Genomic DNA, 12290 nt, shown 5'->3' on the forward strand with positions numbered 1-12290 from the left:
CCCACACAGTTGGGTAATGTAGGGGAGGCGTATCAGAATACCCACCGCCTCTAGCAAGATACAGTGGTTGACATGTATTCAGTGGCTGTTGAGCGGGGCAGCAGAACTAGAGGGCAGCATAGCACAGCGGAAGACCCCTAGTGGGAGGGCCCTGGTGTTGTAACTGAATCCAGCCTCTAGATGGCTTTGGCGAATCTAGCAGAGCTGCACAGCTGGAGTTTTCACAGGGCACAGACAGACAACAGAAGAATTCAGAAGCCCCACCAATAAGTATACATTCACTCAATAAACATCACCAAATCACATACTATTCATATATAAAAGAACTTGTCAACTTTTTACACATGCTTAATTTAAAAAAACAAAAGTGAGATTCCCTAAAAAACGAATTATAAAAGGGGGTTAGGTTTGACTAGTGCTTTGATAGTACCTATACCACAGAAATTACAAAGACAAGAAATTCAGACTTAATGTTCACCTCACTCGATTTCGACACCTCCACATTCGATTTACCTTAACGCATGCCATGCCAAACTTAAAATAAAATCAACTTTAAAAAATATATCATTTCAGTAATCATACTTCTGCTAAAATTTCAGATCATACATTTTTATTCAATCATATAATTTTATTAACAACACATGTACAGTTTGGCAAAAAACAAACACCTCTCTTGGTTAATGTCAGTAGGTATGGTCTGTTCCTTCACACAGGTAAAGAGTTACTTTCACATGCCTGCAGAATACTAACACTGTCAAATTCAGTGCTTCAGAAAGCATCCAACGTCACCTGCATCTGACCCCATTGCCTGCTGAGACTAATCTCAAGGGTGCTAGACCTATATACAATGGTATGTGGAGGGCACAATAGATTCCTATACATACCCCCGTAGGCTTATTACTACCTCCTCCCATATTGCCCCCTCCACACCAAGTTAGTATTGTTTGCTCTTCTTAGGCACTAGCTGTCAACCTCCTGTCTCCCGCCCACCACTGTGGTTTGGAGGTACCGTCCAGGTGAATGTAACCTGCTATTATGTATGTATTCATCTACCTCGTGCATATGTTTGAATATTCAATAAAGAATTACGACACAAATTCAATGCTTCAGTCACTCTGAAAAAGTAGAACACTTTTTGATAAACACGTAAAAGTGCATTTTTGTGTGCAAATAATTTAAATTAACATTACACTTCCAAGTGAATATCGCGTTTAACTGTCGACACTTAGTTTTCTGATTAATACTTCTCATGTATTTCGCAACATAATGCAAAGTCACCCTATCAACACAACCATTTAACATTAAAAAAATCCCACAACATGCATTACATTAACGTCTCTATAATTACGGTCTTTAATAATGAATACAAACTTGAAAACCTACATTATTCAACCGTTTCTCAAAATACTATATGGCCACAGTACTTTAGTGTTATTATTCATAAGCCATTACACCTTGCACATACAAACCTTTCAGTCACTGAAAATAGACCTACCACATCTTAGCTAACATTTTAAGCTCAAAATGTTTAAAAAATCAATTGAAATTGTGCTTTCTACATCCAGTTTTACGTTTTGGACTTTCTGACCGTGTCTCTTGGGAGAGACATGGTGGTCCTAGAACCTATGCCGACATCTCTCCTGCATGCTCAGGCAGTGTCACACTGCACCCTTACTTATGGATTCCTCTGCCATCTTTATAATTCCACACAGGACGCAGGAGGTCATAATCTGCACTCCAGCACGTCCGACTGCCTTTTAGTTGCTAACAGGGGCCCAGTGATTAAAGTTTATCTATTTACCCTCGGGTACTGGGACACACTGTATAGATTTTAAACCTTCACTTACTCACTTATTACACCGCACACTCAGCAATCATACCAGCTCTGCAGTATTTCTGGCGTTGTAGCACACCGGGGACACATTCGGTGTCACTGTGGTGGGCCCGATGATGAAACATGCCACCAACTAGGTTGGTGGGTGAGGGCTTAATGAACAAACCAAATGGTTTACTAGCACACGTACCTAATTGAGTCTTCCTCTCACTACTTAGCTAGACCTTATTGATATCTACATCTTTATAATATGCCCTGTAGTAGAGGTATGAAATGCATACAGGACCAGATTATGAGTTATAATTGGTTAGGTGACCAGAATTAATAATTTCTACAGCTATTTCCATATCTAACTATGACCATTTATTACAAATGAATCATCTCGAAATAGGGAATTAAGGGGGCAGGTCATTCATTTCACAGTTCAGAGGTACGTCAGTGCCATGTTACCCAATAACGTTCTCTGAATATACGTCTTACGTATTTTTATAGATACCAAGGGTACCCTCTAATAAAAGGATTTCTTGTGGTTTACCCCAGGAGGTTTTTAGCTAAGATAACTGGATCGCAAATAATTATCCAGATTTCATAATTTCTAAGAACTCCCCCAAGATAGTCCCACTTGAGGTTGAGTCCGCCCTGGTAGTACCAGGGTGGGATCAGGTGGCTTATGATGAAGCATGTAACATTATGTGAGTAAGCCCACCTCATCCAATTCTTGGAATTGCCCAGATTTGCATTAGGAAAGTATAACAGGTTGGCAAATGTGATATGATGTGGTCAGCTTCACATGCTTCCCTCTTCTTTAGAGGGGGGCAGGAAGCCATGGACTTGACCTGTTCTGCACTTGGTCTGTTCTGCACTTACAGCCACTCCCAGAGATTTTACTACATGCTTTTTCCAGACAGGAAAATCAGTTACAGCGTGCCTGAAAAATTCCAGTGCAAGAACAACATTCCCCTTAAAATTGAGCGTGTAGGAACCCGTCTGTGATATCCAATCCCTCAACTAGTTATCAGTCCCTAAGAAGTAAGGTGCAAAAGCTTAAATATCTGAATGGGAAAAATCAACCAGGAACTGTACTGTTTATAGTACTTGCTGTCTAGAATTTGAAAGCACCTACTCTACAGGGGTCATTGTTGCAGCAAGTGCAGTGGCATCGAACGCAAGAGCCTTGAGGGCAAGGGCGTAACTCTGGGTGGGGGGTAGCTTTGTTCGGGGCGTTAAACCCACTAATACATGGATTCTCATGTGTGCTGTTTGGTCCAGGGGCCTACAGTCAGGCTTGCAGTGCCTGTGGTCTATGAGCTCTCATACCTGATCATATTTGTATTTACAACCCCAACAGCAATAAAGTGGTCCATTTTCTTTGCTTGCACCAGGGCCGATGCATATTTGCTAGGCTACTGCCTGCCCATTACTAGCCTAAACATAAGTGTGTTTTGTAAATCTCTGTGCAGTTCGTTAAAGGCGTTGATCAGATTTTTTTGATAGAAACTAGTTATTCGTAAAGTACCTCTATGTGACCACAAGATGTCGCCATTGTCCCATCTATTTTCTAAATGTAATCCTATTCTTAATAGTTAATAATTTTCGTTACGGAGAAGGGCGTACAAATGTTAGGAAGCGGAAATCTGAGCAAACGTTTTGGAATGTAATTGAGATATTAGTTTTTTTAGACATTTTAAACGCAAATAGTTTATCAAAATGTATGCTAGCACCATAGTTTTGATGCGCGAGGAGTATTTTGTTAGGTGGTAAGGTATGACAGCTGCTGCCCGACACTGTAATTTGTGGCTGAACGTTGTTGGCTACCTGCGGTGTTACTCTGTTTTCTTTCGGCCTGAATATTCGAAGACAATTTAAAATTGTATTGAAAAGTAACGACCAATACATTACAACTTAAAAAAAATAAGAACCTGCTTTAAGTTGGTGGTCTTAAGATAAACCTGTTAAAGTGATAATATGTGTGGGGCCAAATAATGGAAAGGTGCATAGGTGCAACCAGCTTTGGTGTGTTTCCTTGCACCTTTTGTGCCCTTCCTTATCTAGCGTCTTCTTTGATGCTTTGCATTCTATTTAATGCCTGCTTGTGCGTTGATACACATGCTCTCAAAATGCATTAGTTATAATGTAACGTTGGAAACATTGCATTTCCGTTTTAGCCCAAGCGCTAATCCGTTTCGCACAGATGATAATATATTTTGCACACACTCGCACTCAAAATGAGAAACAAACTCGAAAAAGAAAGCCCTGTGCCAAAATGCAACGATTTTGTATGTATTTGTTTTACAAGTAGTGTCGCAAAAGTAATTTGCTCATGTATACCTTATGCACATCATTCTACGACAAGCCAGATGTGTAAGAGAGATTTGCGTAGATAAGGATGTCAGGTTGATGGGGACAAAACGGGGGTCAAGGTGGCAGAATAATGTTACAAACCAGTGTTCCATTTCAATATAAAAAATATTTATTTGCATCCCTGGTTTGAGCTTTTTGAAGGAAAACGTTTGGTCTGTTCATTCAATTTGTCCTCTGGTTCCACCTGGTAACATTGTGGAGTTGAAGACCTACTCCTATTATGTGGGTTCTCTTTGTATAGTCCTCCAGTGTGTCAGGCCCTGCATCACACATCTTTATCCATGTGCAGCACAGGAGATATGAAACGCACACATGCAAAGCAATTGTCAAAGTGTGTGGAAACCCCAAAAAACGGATTCGCAACAGCTTCAAGGTCCACAGGTAGGCAACTGATTGTCCACTCCATCACGAAGCGTTAACAAAAGAGTTAAAGCATTGTTGGCCAAAATAAAAAGAATCCCTTCCCTTAAAATAGTATACACTGCAAGCTTGAAATGTGAGAGAATCGCCTTAAGGAATCAATATGTCTGCCTTTTGCTTCTGGTTTGGGTTGGTTGATGATGAGAATTCCCCCATCTTATCAGCTATGTCGTTTTTTTCATTTGGATCTTTAGATGTAAAGAAATACATGTGCATACAGAAAAAACCTCCTTTTTTTGGATGTATGTCGTTACAACGCATGCTTTTTCCACGCATGCCTTTAAGACGCAGGTTTTACAACGCAAGTCGTTACAACGACTTGCGTTGGGGGGCGCTGGATAGTGAATAGTTTAATTTACTATTCCAACTCCAGTCCCCGTGGATAGTAGGGAAGGTTTTGGATAGTAAATTAAACTATTCCCTATCCTACAGCGCCCTCCAGCGCAAGTCGTAACGACTTGCGTTGTAATTCCTGCGTTGTAAAGATACTGCGTGAAAAAAGTTTTGTTGTAAAGGATGTTTCCCCCTTTTTTTGCCATAAAATGTATCATTCAATTGTTGAAAGTTACCTCTTAGGAAAGAGTCTATCACCTCTGTTTGTAGCTAGACAATACTAAGTTCCAGGTGAAAAATGCAGTTGCCCTCCAAAGGAGCCTTTTAATTGGGAAATAAAGTCCTTGCTCTCTTGGCAAGTGGTGCTCTGACATAGGTAAATAATAGTTATGTGATGAACTGTCCTTCCTGCATTTGCACATTTTAAGTACCCTCTTTTGATTAACACAGAAATGTATAGGCATACAATGAGCATGTTGAAGGAATCCTACAATTCTACACTTTGTGGTAAGAGATTGGTCTTGTTTTTGTTCCACTTGCTTCCCTGTCTGTTTCTTTATGCTGCTTTTTGCAGATCAAGATTTGCCAGAAAATTCTCCTTAGGACTACAGAAATCCTAGAGTGCTGTCCTTTCACATGCGCTCTTGCCTAGAACTCTCCGTTCACATGATCCTTTCTTAGACATAACGTTTCACATGTTGTCTTTGCAGTTTTATCACTACAAACTGCGCACTGCAGTTTTCGTCCCGTGGGATCCGACCAGGCCTCACAACTGTGTTGGCGCGACACTTGGACAAGAACACCATGGGATACATCCAGTGGCGCTGGGGTATCCAGTCTGCCATGAACACCAGTATAGTCCGCGATACCAAGACCAGCCACTTCACCATGGCCATGCAGGTAAGGTGTGGGCAGCATCAGAAGAGCGGTAGTGTAGAGGTGGTCCGGCTAGATTCAGAGAAACTTGGGATAAAAGGAACACCTTGGCATGATATATTTATGTAATCAAATATTTCAGTAACTTAAATGGGAACAGTCATCCAGAAGGAAGCTTTCATTACGAGTCACATACTTTGCGTTCGTGGCTTTCAATGCACGAAATTATAAAACAAACCTAGTGAATCTGCAACTGACAGAATTCAGTTTACATTTTCCTTCCTATATTTTAAAAAGTAAAAAAAAAAAGTGGACATCTTAAACGGCCATAAAACACAACTTTCAATTAAATAAGAAAAAGAGCACACTGTCAATCGGTAGCTAATGCTCAAAATCTGATCCAAAGTGCAGAACCAGGTTCAAGCCTACTTTGCAATAGGGTCCACGTCATTTTACAAAAGTCTGATGAATTCAGATATTGTGTTACATTTTCGTATGATATTCTGGTGGTTACTTTTCACAGGAAGTCTGAGATATTATACGCTGTTGTTACACTGACCGGGAAGAGTTGGCAGCACGGCCAAGGTCTCAACTTGTACTGTATTTGAATTGATGACCGATGTACTGTCACAGGAGGCATTTTTTCTGTGATTCTCTGTATGATTATAAGGCCATAAGAAAACCATGGTCTACTTGACCATCTGGGGCGCAACACGTGTCGGCTGTTGCACCTCCAGAATACCAAAAATATGACTTCTGGATTTATAAGGATGACAATGATAATAAAGCAATTTCTTTAAAAGCAATATAAGACAACTGCATCTACTTTATACATCAAAATTGAACCAAGGAAATCACCTGTATGACTGAAGTTATCCATATTATCTAAGGAGGAGCACATGCTTAAACCCCCACTGCACAATTACAAATACGAGGCTGGAAAGGTCCAGTGCCTCGAGCCTTGATCATTAACAGATACAGGCAAATAAATCCAGAAATAGGATCCCTGAACCTTCTCTGTAACTTTCTGTTGTTACACTGTGTTTGGCTGCATCTGGGTCATTATAAGCAAACAATATACATTAAACAGCTGCCAAAAAGGTGCTAGGGATCCTTCTCTGGATCCTTCCTCTTTGATATGTCTTTAAGGAAAATAGCTCATAATTGGAGACATTGCATTTTATATATAATACCCGACAATTAATTTTCAATGTTTTTATTAATAAATGGCCGGATTAACAAAACTTCTGGAAATCACTTCAGTGGGTCTACGTCCACATTTGAAGTAAATTTCAAACTTTTATGACAATCTGAAGGATTTACATGAGTTCACTTGTATTGTATTGCAACATTTATATAGCGCTTACTACCCCTATGTGGGCACTGACACACTTCTCTGCATGATCAACAAGCTGCCCTTGTAGGATGTGTGATTGGAAGGGTGTTGTGTATATTTTTCACCCTGTGAGGGAAGTGTTTCCATGTTGAGCGTTTTTACCAATGAGGTGCGGTTAGTTCAAAGCAGTGTGGGAGATGAAGAGGTTTGGGAGACACCTCTTTCCCTGGTTTTCAGTATGCTGGCAGCTTTGAGAAGCAAATAGCTTTAAATGGTGATATCCCAGGGTTGTGTGATAACGTAGATTACCTTTTGAAGCGATCTATGTCCACGAGTGCTCAAATACCTATTTCCACAAACCGAAATGGATCAAATGTACATTTCCTCGTTTTTGCACTTAAAATGTTTTATACACTAGTTTATTGACAGGGAGCCCTTTCAACCCTCCAAAAAGCTGCCTTACCATACATCCCCATGATTATGTTGATGTTCTCCCCTAGTTACAACCCTGAAATTCAAATACTTCTTCTCGTGATACGAGTACATTTGTAAGTTATTGGTAAATACCCAACAACTCGTCGTTTGTGGATGTTCAGCAACATTTGAAGTTGCATCCCCTCAGAAATTGCCACACCAAATGCCAGCAATGAAAAACTGAACTAAATTCTGTGTGAGCAGATTACATTTGCAAGAGTAAAATCACATCTGTCATAATGTGAAGCAGAAATGCAAACGCGTTTTTTACACACCTAAATGTACCCGGGTGCTTAAACATGTTTAAGAAACGGGTATTTATTTGTTTATATAATCCTTTTTACATAGCCAGGAATTTGGCATTCTATATGCTATTTTATATTGGCCCTTTACATTTAAAATCATGTATATAAAGAGTGCCCATCAAATGCCGGGAGGACTGGATCCATGCCAGATTTTTAGGGTCCCCACATGAAGCAATAATCGTGCAGTGTACTTAAATGGAGCTCAGGTAAGGGTTGCACTGAAAACCTGACCTGGATCCAGCCTTCATGGACCCAAGTGGAACACTCGTACTCTGTGGTGGCGCATGGGAATTCAATACGGTGTTCACCGTTCTTCGCGTCATATTTTTAGCAACTTGTAATAACACCAGCTGATACAAACCTAAGTCACAGCCACGTTTTCTCTGTTTATTTATTTCTGTAAAGCGCTGTGACATTCTGATGTTCAAGTTAGTATCACAAAGCAGGAGCAAGTCTGCCCAAGCAGGAGCAAGTCTGCCAGTGCCCTGACCATCTTAAAGAGTTGGGTAACCTCTAGCCCTGAAGGCTCCTGATTAGCTGGATATTGATTTGCAGCCACCCACTGGGGTGCTTGGAGCGTGCCACCACCCATGGCTAACTCTCTTGCTCATGTGTACCTGCTTGACACTTTTTGAATATGCAAACTAATGATCAATTGCAAACATTCACCTTTTGTTTGATTCTGGCAGGGGTTAGGCTATCTGACCAAGGTAATGGGGAGAAGCCAGCAGTCTCGAGCTAGAAAAAGTAGACAAGATCTTTTCCATTGATAAAGTTCTCTTTGCAAGGAGCTTCCTTAAACGCCCTCCAAAGTCAAATCCACCCGTTCCTTCTCACCACCTGCCTTTACGTGAAGTTTCTTTCCTAATTAGGGCGATGTTTGCTCTGCAGTCGATTACGCCCTAAAATACTACCAGTTTAATATGATTCGTAATCCTTTTGGTGCACAAAATAAATAGATATTTGGCATCAGAGTGAGCGGATGTCTCGGGTGCAGATCCTTTTTAGACTAGTGGGGTGAATGAAGTCAGAGCACCAGGCATGTGCTGAGAGAAAAGTGAAGGGAACTGATGCTGCTGGTGCTGGGGCATGGGCATTCATCAGAGCTGTCCATGGAGAGAAGAGGAACGTTGTGTGGTGAAGTTTAGGCTCTATAATGAATAAACTGATCATCTTTGGTTTCTTTCAGCTGGGTATCCCACATTCCTTTATGATGGTCAGTTACCAGCACAAGTTTCAAGATGAAGACCAAACTCGACTTAAGGGCTCTATCAAGTGAGTACTCCTTACGCTCAGTGCAATTAAATGCGAAAACAAATGAGTGTGTTAATGCTCCTCCCTTCCCTTACTTATGATTCTAGGGCTACAAATCAATCCTAATGACCCAGCAAAAAATGGATGCATTCTTACAGATTTAGTTTAGTTTGATCATTGAACAGTTCTGTTGGTGGAGCACAAGGTTCAGCTTCACAAAAAGCGTCGCCAGTTAAATACCAGCATTTATCGTACAGCCCTCGTCCCACTTTTTATGATGGGCATGCCAGGTCCTCCTCCATTAGAATGATGTCACCTCTTACGTCACTGAATGCTGGAAATCAGGAATCCTATGAAAAGGGCTGGTGTCGCCGGTAAAACCTGTTACAATTTTAGGAGCAAAACACTGTCTGTGTGCATCCTTGCCACTGCAGATGTGACCATGATTTTGTACTGTCCCTTAAGCTACCGGGTCTTCAATGGTCCATCAATCCTTCAATATGTTATAAAAGGCCAGTTAGGCTGAAGGGAAAGCTCAATTTAGTTTGCTCAGTTTTTGAGGTTCAATGAAACTACACACACTACTTGAACATCTCCTTTTCTTTTCATCTTGGAGGATCCCTTGTGTCTGTCCCTCTTGATTCCCTGATTAAATCTCAATGTTTTGCATGGCGGTTGGTCCCTTTACCTCTGTGCACTTGCATACCATCCCTTTTTGCCACTCTCATCGTGAGCCAGAAAGGTGGTGAAAAAGCAGCTTGGTATTCAACCTCATTTTTAGAGGAACTTTCATAGTAGAGCCCAAAGCTCCTTCCTTTGTTTGAAACACAGTTTTAATTTTGTAGTAGTTTAAGAAACTACGTTCAAAATGTATCTTAACAGATGCTAATACTCCTTACTTTAGATTTAAGTAGAAAGATGTATAGTTCACCAGGAATCTTTTCTAGATTCCCATATTGCGAATTATCCGCCTTCTAATGGTTGGGTGAGGAAACTGTATAAAGGTATACGTTTTTATTGTGGGCGTCTACCACAGGCAGTCGTTAGGACCTCCATGTGATACGCAGTGCAAGTCCAAGATTCCCTATCACATAGTAACAATCTCCAGAGTCTTATTTTGGGGTTCAACTTCTAGATAATGGAATGATGCTCAGCATATTGATCTACAAAAGCTTCACGCTGTGAAACTTTTGTTACAGGAAAGTAACTCCTTTCAAATATTCCTTGTTCTTTGAAGAATTGAAGTAGACTCCAGTGTCATCAGAGTATTTTTTGCCAGAAAGGTAAATGATTGAAGAATCGAAATCAAGAATTGAGATTCCTGATGCATCTTAGATGCGTGTTTTGAATGTAATAGTCTGTGCAGTATACTTGGATGAATAAAGCTTTTACAGTTCCATTTGACTTGATGCATTCCAGAAAGTCCAGATCCTGCATTTATGTGCATCTTTTCCATTTTAAGCACACTTTTATTTCTCTCTCAAACTAGTTGCTTCAAGAGATAATCTATCTTTACAAAGGTTTTTAGTCAACTACGGACCCACACGTTTGAGCACATTCAAGATTTTAAGGAGAAGCGCACATTTTGATAATTGTTTCTAGCTGAGATCCAGATGTAGTGACCTCAGTTCAGTTTTATCCAGCAGAGACTCTAGGTTTGCCCACAAACCTCTTCATTTTAGATCTGGTGATTATGATCCACAATTAGTCAAGCATGTCAGCTGTCTAAAATTGCTGCTTTACATGTAGTTTCTAAAGAGTACTTAGTAATGGTCATTGTCCTAGATTTCCGATATATATCGTATCATAATAAATGCCTAAAATAATTAATTTTGTGCAGGCTCCTGAATTTTCTAACATCAGTAGCAAGTTGTACACAAACATTGTTCACCATTAATTATTCAACTGCAAGCCAGAAAACATATTATTACTTTTCAAAGCAATGGAACACCTATGCAGGACTAAATAGCAGGGAAATCACAAAGAAAGCCCTGTTAAGTACCCCTTTGTGTTCCAGTCTGAAACCATTTTCGAGTAACTTATCTCCGATCCCTTCTTCTTTAACACCTTAAATAGACAATTCCAATTTAAGTTACAATAGGGTCTACAGTCCCTGGTGCTGTTACACTCTGCTGCCTTGCTCGGATATCATTGTTTTCCGACAAACCTGGTATGTTTACTGCACAGAAGACTCCAATCCCATGTCCCATGGCAAATGCTGAACAAGATTTCACGGGTAGGTAGTCCATCATGAAGAATACAACAATCTGGTAGATGGAATCCTTGAGTCAATCTCAGCCACTGGTAATTACTTGGGGCACTCCCCAGTGCATATTTTTTGCTCACCATACTACCTCAGATAAGACCCAGCCATACACAAATCAGCCTTGGTCCTCCCCATAGGCACAGTCCAGCCCGAACTGCCAAGCTAGGTCCTCGCTGAAGCAGAACACAAGTAACCAAGAACACTTTTGACCTCTTTGGGCGTCTTCAATCAGTGCAGCTTTGTTCCAGGGACACAGTGAGCATGGGACCCACATCTGGGCATACTCGCCACATATAGGGTGTCACAATGAAGATTACAAAAAGATGATAAGGAGCACAAATAGGCACTAGGTCTACATCCAGACATCACTTCCTCTTTCTTCATCGACCTTGAAAAGTGGATCTGGAGCTCTGCTCCTACCTATTTTGGTACTTTTACTAAAGCCTTTTTGCGCCAAAATTTTTTGGTAGTGACAGAATGTTGTCCCTGAAGGCGTCCGGTTTCAAAACATTGTTCCGCACCTTGCAAATAGATGTTGGGTATGGACGTGCATGACCTCTGCCTGTGGTACCTCGGCACCAAACATTACTCCAGGTTCCGTGACCGATGGCCTCTGATCCACCCCAAAGCTGTCGGGGAGCAGGAAGTCAAGCCTTTACGTTGCTGACCACAAGAGACAGGGTTGATCAAAAGGCCTGCGACACTCCAGATTGCCCCCATCTGGCAAGTTGAGGCTCAATGAATAAACTAAGGAAGAGAAACCAGGACTCTTCTACATTCAGGGATCCCACTTTTGGAAGGGGTTGTTCGAGAAACCAGACTCCAGTTCCT

The 12290-nt window shown here is 40.9% G+C and overlaps 1 protein-coding gene across 1 annotated transcript in view; it reads left to right on the forward strand.

The window, feature by feature from the left end:
* DNAJC11 (DnaJ heat shock protein family (Hsp40) member C11) overlaps positions 1-12290 on the forward strand; it is a 788848-nt gene that overhangs the window by 629753 nt on the left and 146805 nt on the right. Inside the window, exons 8-9 of the mRNA XM_086922163.1 lie at positions 5659-5848; positions 9129-9214. Of these exons, the coding sequence (XP_086778289.1) occupies positions 5659-5848; positions 9129-9214 (276 nt within the window). The remainder of the gene's footprint in view (positions 1-5658; positions 5849-9128; positions 9215-12290) is intronic.

Source organism: Lissotriton vulgaris, chromosome 5 (assembly GCF_964263255.1).
Source record: "Lissotriton vulgaris chromosome 5, aLisVul1.2, whole genome shotgun sequence".
Taxonomy (NCBI): domain Eukaryota; kingdom Metazoa; phylum Chordata; class Amphibia; order Caudata; family Salamandridae; genus Lissotriton; species Lissotriton vulgaris.